General features: G+C 35.2%; 1 protein-coding gene across 1 annotated transcript; it reads right to left on the bottom strand.

Moving 5' to 3' along the window:
• Positions 1–92: 92 nt before the first annotated feature.
• Positions 93–17,675, bottom strand: LOC134537424 (peroxiredoxin-6-like). The gene is made up of 5 exons (XM_063377836.1): positions 17,506–17,675; positions 13,488–13,644; positions 8,940–9,154; positions 7,786–7,858; positions 93–6,548 (listed from the first exon to the last, which is right to left on the bottom strand). The coding sequence occupies exons 1-5, from the start codon at positions 17,589–17,591 to the stop codon at positions 6,414–6,416; spliced, it is 666 nt and encodes a 221-aa protein (XP_063233906.1). The 5' UTR covers positions 17,592–17,675; the 3' UTR covers positions 93–6,413.
• Positions 17,676–17,814: the final 139 nt, after the last annotated feature.

The raw sequence follows: 17,814 nt of genomic DNA, 5'->3' as shown, positions 1-17,814 counted from the left end.
TTTGTTTAAACGACAGAAATCAATCTGTACATACTTCCTAAAATCAAACCTTATTGAGCTGATTCAACATTTAAGATTTAAAAGAAAAAAACTTCAAAACACAAATCTTTTATTTTTCATAGTGTCAAGGTACACATTTCTGTTCCAATCGCCTTCCGTACCATTGACGAAATGACTTAAATTTTCATCAATATACATAAATAACCAAACATTAATGTAACAAAAAAGCATTGCAAATTTGTGATATTAAATTATCAACACTACAATTAACTCTGCATAGCTCTTTATCTGAATACTCTCACTCTCTTAACATGGTAGAGATTGCATTTCCTCCTTGCTGATTTCCTTCTTTGGCCATGTTTATTAATACAAATCTATAATGCATCAATAGTTGAGATTTTATAACATAAACTTCATTGTTTAAACACATTATAATACAACTAACTCTGCTTATAAAATCAAAATGCATTTTTGTATCAATTACTTACTGGTCCTAGTTATTATGTAAAATTTTCACTCGCACTAGCCATCTTGAGGCAATGAACAGTTTACTCTACATAGTAAAAGTTTGAAGATTAAACCTTTATAACATAAAACAAACCAAACACACCACATCAAAAACTAAACATAACTAAACCTACACCAGTGACAAAACTAAATTTTTTAAGGAACTTAATCCGCACACACAGAACATTGACACGGCTGCAAACACTTAAAAAGTTTATTTCAAAGCATGTTTCTAACCAAAAAGAGTCTACAAGGTGACCACAACAGAGAAAATACCAGATGGAGATGTGCCAACATAACTGAAATTGGGTTTCTCTTGTTTGGCAGATTAATATCGTCGCTTAAGAAACAACACTGCCTATGTGACAAAATGCAAATTTTTCAGGAGAGCTATATAACATCGCCAATTCCAAACATAACAACACAAAATGTTGTTTTTGTTTTATATTTACATATGTAATTAGTAGAAAGTGTCCAATAACACCAATTTGAATTTTTTTTCATGTTTTAGCATTTTTTGAGGAGATAGGCTGTGTTGTCTTTATTTCTAGTGGACATAGGCGGTATTGTCTATATTTCTAGTGGACATAGGTGGTGTAGCTTTTATTTCTAGTGGACATAGGTGGTGTTTCCTTTTACTTCTATTGAACTTAGGTGGTGTTATGATTATACCTAAAGGATATAAGGGATGTTTAAATAAAATTCCATTAACTACACTCACTTTATATAACCCCCAAAATTAAATAGTAAAATCAACAAAGTTGACTACATTTTTTACTTTTACATATCAGTCTTTTACACTTCTTTCTTTGACTAATCTTTCAATACAGACAAAGTATTTAATTACATTTTCTCAAAATATTATACTAAAACTGCAATTTACTATGAAATAGTTACAAAAGCTGTTTTTCAAAATACAACTTTCGTATTCAAATGACATTAAAAATTCGAAAAAGTCAACCAATCGACACGAATCAAATGAAATAATCACTTCTCGCATATCCCTTAAAGTAATCCATTTATTCGTCTTCATAGGGTATATTGTCATAGTATGAATGGCAATCAACTGGAATATGGGCTTTCAATGATTGCAGGTGTTCCCACTTGGATTTCTTTATCTTCAAACGTGACTTATTCAAGGGTGCAAAAAATCCTGAAACTTCCTTACGTCTTCTTGGGAGTGGTGTATACTCATCATCAAATTGGATTTTCCAGTCCACCGTACCATCAGGGTTGTATCTTAATGCCCTTAAATCATGAACCGTAGGATCTCCTGTTTTTTTGCCTGGCCGAATTGACTCATAAGCAATGGTGCCTTTCTGTGAAAAGTTAAAAAAAAATGTATGATCGAGGTACATCGATCGATAAGGAAATGGCTTTTTTCTAGCCAGTTTAGTCAGTTCAGCAAATTGACTTGGTAGATAAATTTCTCTGGCAGTTTTTTTGTTTTTTGTGCTTCTTTTTGGATTTAATATTGTGTCAATTGTTGAGTGAACACTATCACATTGCATCATTGTATGCCCTTTTACGAGAAATTTTTGCTCAATAACAACATTTGATTTTTTTGCTAGGTATGAAAGAGCATTTGACATAGTCGTACTTCTGTTTTGGTAGCCGCAACCATCTGACCATAAAATTATTGGTTTGAAATCTTCATCGAGAGTTTGTTCGAGGTTGTGCAGAACACAAGATGCAAATGATGATGCGCTTAGGTCACTCTCGGTCTCATCCCACCAGTATGTCATGGCATCATGGGTTTTATGATTATACATAGTGAAGTTATGTACACATAACTTAGTTTTGTAATACATAGCTGATGCATTAACACATGGGGCCAGTTTTACGGCTTGTGTGTCTTGAGAAAACACGTGTACAAGGTTACTTTCAGCTTTTTTTGTATCATTTTCTTTTTCTTCTCTAGCTCTATTCTTTGCTGAGATGTGTGCATTGTACTCAATCTCTGTCACTGTTTTACTGCCTACTTCATAACTATGACAAAGATCGCATTGATCTTTTTTCGGTTGAAATATTCCTAAGTTTTCTTTCTCAAAGACTTGATCAAAAGTATATCTACTTAATGGTTCTTTATCTTCTTTTTTGCATTCTTCTCGATAAAATTCATAGAGCTCTGTTTTAGATGTAAATGCTTCAACATACAGCCGTGTTGTAGTAGACCTACAATAATGTGAAGGAATCTTTGGAAGTTTGTGGAAGAAACTTACCAAATATTCATTATGATCTACTTTCTTTTTTTTTCCCTTGACATTGTTGCGTGTTACTTTGGAAGAAGGCACAATTTTATTTTCAGTCAATTCAACTTTTGCAGGTCTTTTTTCGTCTCCATACAACCAGTATCGAACACTCCATTTTTTCAAGCCTAATGTGCTGAGGAATGTTTGACGGCAGACTTGTACTTTTTTTCCTTTAATTACTAAATGATATTCTAATGTTTCAGTCCGTCTTGATGATTCTGCAGCTGTCCTTTTTCTCTTAATTGGTGCTCTAGAAACTAAATTTGCAACATAGATCTTTCTTTGGTCCCATGATAATGCCTTCCAAAAATTATTAAACAGGCTTTTTCTGTCTTCTTCTGTTACATCAGGACAAGCTCTAAGTTTTGAGACTTTGCATAAACGTGACTTGCAACGAGGACCCATACATTTTGCTTCTTTTTGCACATCTTGTACTATTTTCCCTGCTCCAGCTCTTCTGTACCCAATGTATTCCTCACCTTGCTCTCTCTTCTTTTTATTTTCATTTTTTTTCCATTTATCCTTGTTGTTTTTATTTCTTAGTTTATTAGGGCCCTTGGGCACAGGGTTTGGATCCATATCTAGATGGAGTGTATCATTCTCTTGATTTTCACTGTTCCCTGGTTTGACAATTGGCTCAGTTAATGGTATCCCACTGTTTTCACTTCCTTCAAATATTTTATTAAGAGGTTCGATCTGTTGTACCTCATCGTCTGTGGGTATGTACTCATCAGGGTCATCTGGGTTGGTATCGTCACTTGAACAAGACTCCGAAAGCTTTCGCTTACATGTTTTCAATGCACATGAATTTGAATTGTTTTTGTTGTTCTCAGGATGATCATCTAATGGTAAATTTTTTCTTGCTGAATAATTATGATCTCTCATAAAGCATGGTGTTGATGTGGTAATTTCGTTATCTACATTCTCTAAACTATTTTCAAAGTTATTTTTATCAATCGAAAGCGAAATCTCAATTGATGGAAAGGCATCACTGGTGCTATCAAAAAGTGTATTATTCAATACAACATTATAAGATTCCATTACCACCATAGTACTGCTTGTAGTAGATTCAGGGGCAATAATGTAACTGTCATTATTTCTGTCAGCGAAGTTTTGAAGGGTTGAATCTGTAAAGCAAACAAACTCTTTTTTCTGTTAAATCGGTTATTGTTGAAGATATGTAAGTTTATGTATGTATCTGTGTGTGCATTCACTCATGCAGTATAATTAATAATGAGAGTTCGTGTAATCTATCTTATTGCATTACTAAAAAAAAACTCTATTACATCACTCCATTTCCTAAGTTATAAATACTATTTTTAATAAATAACAGGTGTTTAATGTATATTTTACATTTATTATTAATTAAATAATAAAACTCAAAGCATATCTTAAGTTGCTCCATTACATTGATAGTATTAAAAACATAACTTAATAACCTTACCTGGTATTTTGTTCCTTTCATGTTCCACTGTATTTATCAAACTATCATTGAACCCCATTTGCTTTAGGATTTCTTCATTAGCAAATAACCCAAGGTCTGAGTTGCACTCTTCATCAATTCTTGATAGTTCAGACATCATTAAGCCTGTAGCAAAGCACTGCTCTTAGTTTTGTAGATTATCTAGATTTGAAGATTATAACTATTATAATAAGCAATAACATTCAAGAATGTCCAAAATAAAAAAAAATAGAACTTCTTACCTCAGTTCTAAGAAAGTGTGGAATTACCGCCCATGTCATTAGAGGAGTCCATAAATTAAGATACAACTCCGGCTATCTCAACTATACTTTTTAAAGAGCTAAATGTACCATAAAAATGTAAGTTTTGTTTCTTACGCAACAACTGGCACAAGTTCTGATCTATTATTGAGTATAAAAACTAAAGGTTACTGCAAAAATTACTTTAATCAATAACAATAACAAATTGTTTTCAACTCAACCAGAATAAGTAGTCATCGCTCCATAACTGCTGTGCTGAAACTGGGGGACATAGGCGGTGTTGTTTTTGTTAAAGAGATAGGCGGTGTTAGAAAAAATACCATAGCGGCGCATTCTGTTAAATTTTCGGCGAAATACGTTGTGAGAAGATGCGTGAAACATATGTTTCCATAGAGAAACAATAAACTAATTTTCGTTAAAAATGTCACTTAGGCGGTGTTGTTTCTTAAGCGACGATATGATAGTGTATGTCCAAATATTGTGGGTTTTAACTAGACACACATAGGCAACATGTTTTCAATCTCATCATTACTAATGATCAAGGACAAGATTATACGGGTGAATTGCGATAAAACCGAGATAACACCGCAAAGATTATCACTACAACATAACACAGAAAAGCAAGTTAATACACCATTAGCACAAAATTTAAATTAAAAATGTGAAATCAATCAGCAATTTGACAAAATTGAACTCAAAAAACAAAAATGTTATCATTTATTATTCTGAATTCATTGATGTAGTTATTTAGCATAACATTTGTAGCAAAATGTATAAACTAAAGAGTAGATTGGAAAAAATACGTTGTTTGATCTTGCATCCCTTATTGCTTACAAAAGTACTTTACATTAATAACATTAGCATATTTTTCTAACATACAAAAATGTGCCAATATATTTTTATTTTACTGAGAAGTTCTTTTTGAGTCATACTTATTACAAATTATTTAATTGTATACGTTCATCATATAGTAGTCGAAAATGAGACCATTTTGGTGAAATAAAAAATATTTTAGTTTCATATTTGTTAAATAAAATACCATTTTATGAATAAACACAACATATAAAATTGAAACCATAAAATCTTGTCCCTAATAATGATAAAATTAATTGTTAATCCATCACGTAAACACTAAACAGTTCTTACACTTAATTCTTTCTCTCTCATTTTTCCCTCACATGAATGGTAAATGCCCCAATGTGATTCTCTTCATATCACACATTATATTAAAAAATGACTGCTTTACAAGTGAAACCACTTAAGCCGTGGTTCGCATAGGCGAGACAAAGACTTTACACTGCTACCAAACCTAAGACACTAAAACAGGCATCAAGTTCAAAGGCCACTAACAGTTTATACTGTCATTTAGTCGCTGTTAAGTACAAGCAGAGTATAGTAAAACTCTGTTAAAACATTTCTGAAGGATTTCAGAAATCAAGACTTCTTAACCAGAAAAACTCCTTGAAAGGTTCTAATTGAGGGGTTTTTACAGGCGCAACTAAAACTTATTTAAACGTATAAAGCAGGAAAATATCTTGACTCTTTGAGAGTTGACTTAAACTAAAGTGTGGTATTTTTAAATTTATTTTAGCTCATTCCAGATTTTTTTTATAAAGATATATTTAGAATATTGGAGTAAATAAGTACATTTTAAAGAATTTCTCGATGGTGTGAACTTCAAAATTATTTCTAATGTGTAACCATGATACAACTGATTTAGAAAAAATTTAAATACTTAAGACCACTTGCCTGAATACATACTTACGAACAGCAGATAACATGGCGACAAAGGTCCCCAGAAAAAAAACTAAATACATTATCTTATGTAGGACAACATCTGAGGAATTTGCTCCACACACAACTAGAAAGAACCGACAGCACTGGTATACACGTTAAGTACTAAAGGCACTGGCAAGAAGGTGCGTCGGCCCGTCACGGCTGTGGCGCGGGGGTCATGCGCAGGTAGCTCTTCCCAGAGGGCACGTCCCGCACTGTGACCCCCCGGGGGAACAGGCACGCCGCGTCCTGGTCCGAGACACTGGGCAGCACCATGCACATCTCCCCGGCCTGCGACACACGACACTCCCTGTCGACCACTTTCAGGGCCGGCGCGTCCGTACAGGCGAACCAGGCAACCGCCCAGGGCGCCAAGTAGCTGGGGGCGGCGCAGCACGACACACAACAGCTCATGTAATATGTTTAACCATTATTGAAACTAGATGAGAATGGATTTTTGTAACAGTTTGGAATGTTTATATTGATATAAGTAATTATTTAAAGTCCACGGTGACCTGTTTATGATTTGTAATAAGTAAATAAGTAAAAAAAAAACACAAGCCTGCTTACATTTGATTGTTGACAAAATCTTAGGCTTACGTGATGTATTTTGAGGCAAGGAAAAATTTTTTTGGGTGTCCGGCCGGGAGGGGGCCTTAAGGTTTTTCGCCTAGGGCGCCAATTTACCTTGCACCGGGCCTGACCACGCTTCCGCAAATATTTATTTTTAAATTTGAATCAAACACCATACAATTCACTAATCTCAAATATTTCAAACATACAGTGAAATTTAATTATTTTTTTTCAACCTTCACAGGAGTCCAAGAAAAACTGATGAAAAATACAGCAATATGAAAAAAAAAAAAAAAAGGAGAAATGCATAATCTACAAAAAAAAAACAGATTGTTAAATTTAAAAAAAAAAATATAGATATATATGTGAGAGAGTCTTTCAGTAACTCACCCGTGATGTGTAATCATCTAACCTCTGTAACAAGCAAATTCCAGTGTTCTTCTCACAATGTTCATGTAGCAAATAAAATTATAATACAAAACTCAAACACAAAATTCAACGTAGAATTCTTTAAAACAATGCAGGGGGTGATAAAACTATTCGCTTTTCAAGTACCAAAATTTCTGGATGTGAATCACATACTTTCGCAAATAAAAAAAATAAGTGTTTGTTATTGAAAAAGTTCACTGGCAATGTGTTGAAATGAGTGCCGAATAATAGACAACACACAAAAACATATAAAAGTTATTTTTTTTTGTTAACTGTAAACACCAAACAGAAGCTGCAGGTTAGCTAGCGATGGTCTCGTCGAAGCGTAAACAAACCAGCGGTAATATAATTTCAATAGCTCTGTACCACTGCACTGGTACATTTTCTTCACCCAAAAGGACCATCACCATCATTCACATATCCTAGGAGAACGGTATGCCACCACACAAACTCCAATTTTTTTTTTTGGTTTCATAACACTGAAATAAGCATAGTTAAAGTGCAGTTTTTTTATTTATCTACATACCTTCCAGTCAACTGGCGTGGCGACCTGATGCTTTTCCACAATCTGCAGCGAGTCGATGACACGCAGTATCTCACTGGAAAGGAAACGCCCAATCATCAACGTTGTGGTCACGGCGGACAAATGAAGGGTGGAAACAGTGAGATAGGGCAGTGACGGAACACAAAGGTGGGGGGAACACCCAGCTGAAACTCACCAGCTCACCGAGACTACGTCCACCACGGGTCCCACTTGCGAAAAGTACCCCAGTCTGACCCCGTCAGGAATCAAACTCGCATTAGGACAGTGATCCCGGCTAGGCTTGCGAGTTTTAACTGCACCAACCTCGACTTGTGTTAAAACTTTTTCACACAATTAAATGTTAATTTAATTCAATTCACTAACATGTTAAAATGCATTTCAGAGAATAGATTTAAAGAATTTGAATGTTTACAGAAAAACATCCCTCACAATTTTTTTGGTACTATACTTACTTTAAACTGTTTCAATTTATATGTTTAAAAAATAAAAATTTAATTTATTTTATACATTTAATTCCATCTGGTTTATTTTATATTCCAAAAACAAAACTGCATGTAACCACTTTTTTACCACTAAAATAATTAAAATATTATATTTATAAATTTTGTGATTGTCATAAATTATAATCTACATTACATATGTATATGACAAAATCATTTCTACAAACTAAATAAGCTATTTTTGATACACATCTGATACCTGCGAAACCATTAATAAATCAAGACAAAAATTATGTCCAAAACGAAAAACTTTGAAGGAAAATGAGCAATCATCAATCATTGAACAACAAGACAGCAATGGCACCTTTGTGACATCACTTGCCATCCAAGGAATCGAGCGAGCAGATCACTCGCCTACGAAGGCAATACAGGTAGAGGGGTCAAATTTGGATTTCCCAAAGGTGGAAAGTGTGGCGGATGTGGCCTGAAACCAGTATGTTCTCTCCAGTTACCGACATTTCCACAGCCCTTTTGGTTCCGTCGATGCACTTATTGTTCGGGCACGCTGTCGAAAATATTTTTTGCTGAACGACAAATGCACTGGAAATATCGAGTTAGTGTTTTTAGTAATAGTCCTAAAAAAATTTGACATGGCGTGGGAGTACGTGAGTGGACGGAGCGAGACGGCCCACTCACTCGAAGTTGCGGCCCGTGGTGGCCGGGTAGAGGATGGCCAGGCGCAGCGTCTTGTCGGGCCCGATGACGAACACGGCGCGGCACGTCAGGGGCAGGCCGTCCCTGTCCTTCTCCACGGGGTCCAGCATGCCCAGCAGGACCGCCAGCTCCCGGTCCTCGTCCGCGATAATGGGGTAGGGGAACTCCCCCGAGCTGCCCGCCACCGCCTGTATGTCCTGCACCACCCCCGCCCCCGGTCCTCACTGACCGCGTCTGCGACCTCGGACAAGCACACTCTCCGATGACACCGTCCTTTTGTTTTCAGTTGGCCCGGCGTGGGATCATTTTTCCAGGTGACGTTTCTCCAGCTTTTCTTCAGTGTAGATTCTTGCACGTTGACGTGCTAGTGCTGCTTTTTTTTTTTTAATATTCTGGTAATTTTTAATATAACAAGCATAATTTTACATGAGCAGATATAATACCATAATTTTACATGAGCTGATGTAATATAAAGCAGAAACGTAGCCTACAGATTTTTAAGCTAGAAAGTTAAAATCTTTTCTGAGGTAAATTACCTCATGATTTAAGTGAAAAGTCTCCAACAATTTATGTTAAATAAGCAATAATAATAATAATATTAAAACAATTTTTCAAACAACTGCTCTAAATTGTAGTTTCTTGACCAGTCCTCCAGTTTACTTAATTTTTTTTTAATAAGTTTAAATGTAAGAGGTAATATTAGTTCAGATCCTATTACAATGTATTAATGATAATAATAACACATGGTCAAATCAATGCTCTGACTTTACGGCAAAAAAAAAAAAAGTGTGTTTCCGCGATGCTGCTATTGGACTCCTGATTTGTGCATCGGTGGGCTTGAGAGAGTCACTCAATCCTTGTGGTTGAAGAAGTTTCTGTCTGGCAACGGCTGACAAGTTTTTGTTTGTAATAAATTTTACCTGAAGGAGATTTAAACTGTGATACAACACTTGACTATGCTTGTCACAGAAAGCTGTATTAGATGCAAGATGGTTCAACCTCATATTAAACACTGCTACACATGTTCTGATGCATGCAGATGCAAATATTGAACAGGAAAAATTACATAAGATAAAACATAGGAAATAATTTTAACAGAATCCTTGAAGGAACAATTGTTTCGCTCTACTGTTAATTGCCTTCCTTAACTTTCTTCGACCCAATCTCATAGACATCCTGCCTACAGCACTTTTAACAACTTACATGCTGGCAAAGTCAACTTAAACCTGTCAAAAAATTACAAACCTAGGGTGAAAACAATAAAATGACTTTTTATTATCTTTCCGCATATTTACTTAGTGAAAATAAGCTGTGGCACATTTTAAAAAAAATGACGGCCAATAATTTAATGCACCTGAACATAAGCAAAACAATTTTTTTTTTAATATGTACTGCGTACAGTCTGTTAAACATACTGCACTTTATTTGTCATCACATTATATTATAAATACCTACCTACGTAGTTTCTATGGTATAGAACATAATTCTGTGGCTTCAACACTTTGAAAGGTAGACTTTTCTACTGCCTACAAGACCTTTCAGCGGTTAAAGCTGTCTGTAGGTCGAGTCAACACACTAGATGCTGAGGTCAGCATCATCTTTTGTCTGCGACGAGCTTCAACCACGTGTCAAAACTGTCACCGCAAGGAACCAAGGATTTTTCATTCATGCCTCGACCACTTGAGACATGGGTTGACTTACATAACCACAAGCTGACTGGCTGAGACGAACAAAACAGGTCGTTTGTGGACCACATACAAGCACAACGAATGAGCAAACAAGAGGAACAAATGAAATACATTTGAACCAGAGACGGCAGTACTTCACAGCATTGTGTGGAAGACAGAGTAACAGAGCTTGGCACACTTCAAGCTAGGAGTGCTAGTACTCGGCAGAAAAACACGCAGTAACAGCTGCAATGCTCCGGCCACCTTATAAAAAGCCCTGAAGACACACTTAGTATTCGAAGGAATCAATATTCGAGGGAAAAGATTTGAAGAAAAATATTAGAGGAAATAAAGTAAATTTAAAAATTCAATACTGATAACATCTGAAGTTTACTAGGACAATTTTTTTTCTTCATTTCTATCATGTTACCATTCCCCAAGATAAGGTACTTTTGATATATAACAATATAAATAAAATAATATGTATTGATTCTGAAACTTAGTTTTAGAAACAAAAATTTAAAGGGTAAAAGGTTTCAACACCATAGTTAATATTTTTTTCAATTATTGCACGGATTCGAGGGAATTCGGATTCACCCATAACTAATGAAAACTGATGATCGTAACCAATTTCTGATTCAAATATAAATAATATCAATTATCTTTAAGGGCCATATTGAAACGTCTCAGAAGTACTGCCCTAAATGGTTATCCTACCAAGTGGCATATGGCATCGTCCCAAGCACAGATGATGAGTTTACTTGGAAAAAGATCTCCACAGTTTGCCTGTGAATAACATACTATAAAGTCAATGTTTGTACTTTATAGAAATATTTATATTGATCAATTTTGGTGGTTGCAGAAGTCGAAACAAAAAATTGTTTGATTTATGATATGCAAATCTTTACAAATTTTAAATAAGCTAAAACGTTATTTTGTCTCTGGAAGTATGCTTATCTTTGGTTTTTTTTTAAAAAGGTAATAAATTTGTTGTTTATTACTATATTTGTAAAGAATAGGAGATTCATTTTGATTATATTTTGCTTGCGTTAAAGCATTGATTTTTTTTTTGTTTAAAGAAAAATTGTAGAATTGCGTGTTACAAACAAGGACAAGTAAAAATATTCTTTTAGAATATTCGGTTTGTTCCATTTTCGGTCATTGATAATATGCGTCCGTAATTTTAGCAGCAAACTGGAAACTTTGTATGATTTGAATTAATACTTAAAACAGATATCGAAGAGCTGTTTTAGTAACGGTAAGATTTATTTATCTATATATACCAAGAATTAAGTAAATTTATTGAAAATATTGTGTTTTGATAAGAATTGTTAATTATCGTCGAAGATTTCAACACTAAAATTCACGGAAGAACATGCAACGAAACTTTTATACTAGAACGAAGATCTGCCTAATTATGTTACCTTAATCGACGCAAAGAAGAACGGTTAAAATATCTTGAGGATTTGAGAGAGAGACAATTCAATTATTCAATCGACGACGACTGAACCACGTTAAAATAGGAAAGGCGCTGCAGTTTTGACGACACGAGCTAATAAGAAGACGTCTCGGGAGCCTAGCAGGAGGACAACCCAGCAGTCCGGTCCGCGAGAAGGACCGACTCGACGGCGCAAACTAAGAAGGAGGCGGCTCACGAGCCGAGCAGTAGAACAGCCCAGCAGTCCGGTACGAGAGGAGGACTGAGTCAACGACCTACCAGCTATCCAGAGCAGGAGAGCCAGCTACACGCGGATCGTCGCAGAGTCCTGGTCATCGAGGAAGTCAATACGTCTGTAGAGGCTATAACTGTCACTGAGGTCAGTTTTTTTTTCCAGTCCCCGTCCAGTCGTCGATTTGGAACGTTTCCCGTTTGTTGAATTTCACGAACATTATTTTTTTTTATAAAAACATTGATTTCCGCCTGAAAGACTTACCAGCGTCATAATTTAAATCCAAATCTGAATCTCTTGTTCTATAATTATTAGAATAACTAAACTAATTAATTTAAATTAACTCTCGGGATCCCAAGACTATTGAATAGTAAATATCTGTTTGGAATTCTTTCAGGGCATTAAATTTGATATAAACGTTAGTCTCTGATGTAGTAATGTTTCACCAACACTCAGTGGTCCACGCTCACCGAGTGCTTTCAATCCTGGCTTAATACATAATTTTTACTTAATTTGAACTTACCACAACTTAACTTTCAACAGAAACATATAGAATTATTGAATCGTTTACATGATATAAAACAAATTGTTGATATATTTACACTACACTATCTTTGAATGAGTTTTTTTTTGTTTTGTTTTGAACTGGATAAACTTGTTACATACATACACAAAGAATTCCAAGCATTCTAGAATAAGTTAATAGTCTAGTAGGATAAAATGTGATCAATGTATGTATAATAATAATTGTACCCTGCAACGGCTCTGCCGCACTCACATTAGGTCTAAAATACACCTACTTTAGTTACAGACGCAATTTACTTTTATTTACGACACATAAACTAGTTACATTGATTTACCTTGATAATTTTAGCTGTTTGAACCAAGAACATCTAATTCATTTTTTTTTAAACTGACGGAACTCGACGGTTGTGAAAATTTGTTAAAGAAACATAATCAATTTTTTTTTAGCTTCACACACCCGTTGGTACGTCAATACGTCAAGACTCACTTCCTCTTGCACAACATGTGGTGTGATGATACGAACCAACAGTCAGGAAGGAAGTAGAGAGAGAAGAGAGACTAGTCCTTCCACAGCGAGCGACCACATCAACAATGCAACACATCAAACAGGTCTCGGATGATCGGGGTTCCTTGCACGCGTGAACAAACGAAGGACAGTCGAAGGGCACCTCGATCCACTTGCAGTGGCTGTCGACGGAGTCGCAGGACAGCGCCAGCACCTTCACCCCGCGCTTGTCGAACTCCGGCATGAGGGTCAGCACGCGCGCCAGTTCCGTGGTGCACACCGGCGTGAAGTCGCTGGGGTGGGAGAACAGGATGCCCCACCTACCAGGGCACAAATGTCTGCTTTATTACACTGAAGGAGGAGTTTTTAGCACCTCTACAACTATTAATAATAAAAAAAAAAAAGTTAAACTGTATTTTAGGGGCTTTTCCGTACGAAAAAAAAAGGTCAAATTCTCACGTCGCTGCTCTTCCGTAAATAAAAAATATAATTAGGAAAATACATTTCTCAAACACTAAAGACAGTCCTATATTTACCCAATAAACAAGAGTTTCTTAATTCCTACAGGTTTCTGAGAAATTATCGTTTATAGGTCACATTTGATAGCCTGTGCAGTGAAGCGGCTATCGCCATCTTGTGCTTTAATTGTGTTGCAGATCCTGTGGTTTTCCATGCATAATAACGTGTGTATTTTTGATTTGGATATTGTAATGCAATGTAACGTAAAAAATAACTAAAAAAAAATATGTGATATTCTATTGTGCATCCAAACCCAAGCATAAACCTTTAACAGGTATCATTTTTAGTAGTTATACGTGATACCACATAACCTGACGTACAAAAGGAATTATTACGTTTGATACACGCAATGACAATTCCTTTTATACGTTAGTTTATGTGCTATGGTATGTACGTAACATGTTGATGCTTCGCGCCTCCATACTGCTAAAAAAAAATCCATCAAGGTTTGACGCTTGGGTTTGGATGCACAGTAAGGAATCGCGTCTTTTTTTTTAAATTATTATTTATGTTCTATTGCATGACAATATCTGAATGCACATTCTTACAAATGGAAAACCACAGAATCAACAAAATGCACAGGCAATCTATAGTGACCTACAGACAGTAATTTCTCAGAAATCAGTAGGAATTAGGAACGCTATTAGTGATCAAAAAAGGTATTTCCCAATTTATATTATTTTATTTACGGAAAAGTCGTGACGCAAGAAAATTACTCACAAATCTACATATTTCAAAAGTAGCTTAGCTTAGAACTTAACCTAACCATTCTCAAGATTTTATAGCATTTTAAGTTAACCTAACCAATGATTAACTGGTGAACTAACTTAAACATATTTAGCATATCGCAATGCCCTTTTACAGAAAAGCCACTTTCATTTCAGTACACTTTGTTTTCTTTGCTTGTATACAATATTTATAACAATACCGATAGTCCTATGTTGTAGAAATGGTTACTTTCAGAGCAGCGATGATAAATTATTTTATTTTATGTTTACATAACATTGGGCTTCACCCGGTGGTGAGGTATTACTCTACAGTTATGTATGACTGATTATGTTAGGCGTAAGGTTTAATATATGATGTCATATATTAAAAGAAGAAATAAAGAATAAATGGCATGAAATAAATTATGACTTACACAAAGGATCACATAGTAAAGAAAAAAATTGAGACGCACGTTATTAAAATGAAATTACAACTCAGTGGCAGCAATAAAATTTAAGTTTTGGTCGGATTACAATGAAAGTGAAAGTTTATTTGACAAGCCTGCATTGCAATACAATAAAAATACTGATGAAATCAACAAGAAAGCACTGAAGTAAGTTCACCTGACATTTTTAATGTACAAGTGTGAGAATATGGGGATTTTAGGCTGGGAACATTCTTACAGGGTTTGTCCGTAAAGTAAAGAGACTAGGTCCGGTAAAAAGAATTTATTGATCCGATCGGTGCATATTGTTAAAATTCTTCAAAACAGTCTCCTTGGGTGTCGATACACCATTGTCAACGTTATTCCCAGGCTGCAAAGGCTCCCTGGAAGTCAGCTGCCGTAACCTCTTTCAGAGACTCTGTGACAGCCCGTTGGATGGCAAAAACATTTTGGTTCTCTTGAGCTTCGGGAATAGGAAAAACGTCTGGCGGGCTTACATCCGGGCTTTCGGTGGCTGCAGCAAGGTTGCAACCCGTATCTGGGCGCTTCCGGCAATCTGCCATCTCCTGTCGTTTCTGTCGCCACAAATCCCCCCCCCCCCCCCTCCCGATGACCGCCTCCTAGGCGACTGGAGCTCAGTGGAGTGCCCAGCCTCATTACTTTACGGACAAACCTCTATGTTCGGTTCTTAAGGAAATTTCATTATAGTACCGCTATAAAATATATATATATACACTTAATACCCGGAATGTAAAAAATATATATAAAAGCGGTAAATATTTACAATCGCGGTAGATGCCAAAAAAAATGCTAAAAATCTGAAAATACTTTTATTTTGTGCCCTTTCACTTCCTCTTTTCAAAACAACCGGCGGAGGTAATAAATTCCAAATACTTTAGGAGATATCGAATTTTTTAATTTCATCATATGTAGAGTCGCGGTATATGCAAAAAAAAATGCTAAACATCTGAAAATACCTTTATTATATGCTCTTCAACTTCCTCTTTTCATTTAAAGCGGCGGAGATTAGAAATTCCAAATACTTTAGGAGATATCGAATTTTTAAATTTCAGCACAAAACCAGCACATTCCTGTGGCGTGCGTGCACCATTGTTTCTTGTTTACGTACGAGTATCTATTTTTTTATTGGATAATGATGTCACGTGATTGTTCGTGATAGGCCAGAATTCAAATGAACTAATACGTGATTATTTAGTTCAATTATTGTTTAAAACGGTGTATAATTACCGCCTCCAACTTACGTGAGTTTTTAACGTTTATAATTTTAAAGTCTTATTTGTTATTTTGATATTGTTGCGCAAGTAATAAGTAACAAAAAAATTTACGTGAGTTGTTACTGTACATCCTTTGTTACGGGTTTGTTAGGTAAGGTCAGATACATTATAAATTATTTAAAACTAAAGAATAATTAAAATTAATTCACATTATTTTTAATATCACCTTAGTTTGAAAGTATTTATAATGTAACTGACCTGACCTAATCGACCATTTTAGTTTACTGTTCACCTTCACCCTCTGTCCGGGTTTGTTTGGTCAGGTCAGTTACATTATAAATATTTTAAAACTAAACATCCATTAAAATTAATTCACCAAATAATTTTTAATGTCGGCTTAGTTTGAAAGTATTAATAATGTAACTGACCTGACCTAATCAACCATTTTATTAATTACGCATTCACGATTCACGTATTCACGAACACACGGCAAAATAACAAAAATGGCGCCGCTCGAATGGTTCCACAGGTCTTGTATTGCAAAATTAAAAAATTCGATATCTCATAAAGTATTTGGAATTTCATATCTCCGCCGCTTTTAATGAAAAGAGGAAGTTGAAGAGCATATGATAAAGGTATTTTAGGATTTTTTACATTTTTTTTGGCATCTACCGCGACTCTACATATCATGAAATTAAAAAATTCGAAATCTCCTAAAGTATTTGGAATTTCTTATCTCCGCCGGTTGATTTGAAAAGAAAAAGTGAAAGAGCATAGAATAAAAGTATTTTCGGATTTTTAGCATTTTTTTTGGCATCTACCGCGATTGTAAATATTTACCATAAAAGCAAACATAAAAATTTTTTATCGCAAATTACTTAATACTAGAATGGTTGGGATTCATTCTAGTTAACAATTAGATACAGTGATACATATCCGATATATTTTGTATACCTCAATAGGCACAGGTCTTGTATATTTTAAGATTCCTGCGTTAGACTCTGCTAAATACCACGATAACCAAAATTTGATTTCCTACATAAACAAGCGGAACATGCAAATGAGAACTTCCTCCGCGCACACGGTACTAATCCGCTAGCATTCTGAAAGAAAGTGGGACAAATTTGAAATTAGAATGATAAAAATTAGGTTTAAAAAATGGTTTGGGGTAAACACCAAATATTATGAATCTTATCTTAGAAAAGCTAAAATAATTCCCCGCAAATACAAATCCCATTTCCAATTTTGTTAACAAAAATATATTGTGTACTTACGAATCTCCCAGATAATCATATAAATTAATTGTACCAATAGTTGTCTCGGCTTGAAAATTTGGCAAGGTATCGCCCAAATTAAACATTTTCAATTACTTTTCGGTTTTCGCCCAAATGATTTTCAAACTACTCCACCGCTAACCAATGATACATAGCTCAAATGATACTATACTATAGCTGCGAGACTTCGAAGGCGAGAGACCATGCTAATCGAACAAATTTCGGTCGCTTTCCCTATCCGTAGATTGAAATAGTTTTAAAATCTCTCACTATAGATATCAACGATATTCAACTCTAATGAATTCATTT

Source organism: Bacillus rossius, chromosome 12 (genome assembly GCF_032445375.1).
Source record: "Bacillus rossius redtenbacheri isolate Brsri chromosome 12, Brsri_v3, whole genome shotgun sequence".
Classification (NCBI taxonomy): domain Eukaryota; kingdom Metazoa; phylum Arthropoda; class Insecta; order Phasmatodea; family Bacillidae; genus Bacillus; species Bacillus rossius.
This window is presented reverse-complemented; position numbering and strand designations above follow the sequence as displayed.

What these genes read in the sequence shown, in the direction of transcription:
- LOC134537424 (XM_063377836.1), bottom strand. Translation starts at nt 17,591, where the DNA reads ATGTTTAATTTGGGCGATACCTTGCCAAATTTTCAAGCCGAGACAACT. An exon ending in TATGATTATCTGGGAGATTC is followed by an intron (nt 13,645 to 17,505) that starts GTAAGTACACAA and finishes GTGCCCTGGTAG; the next exon opens with GTGGGGCATCCTGTTCTCCC. An exon ending in ACCACGGGCCGCAACTTCGA is followed by an intron (nt 7,859 to 8,939) that starts GTGAGTGGGCCG and finishes TTTCCTTTCCAG; the next exon opens with TGAGATACTGCGTGTCATCG.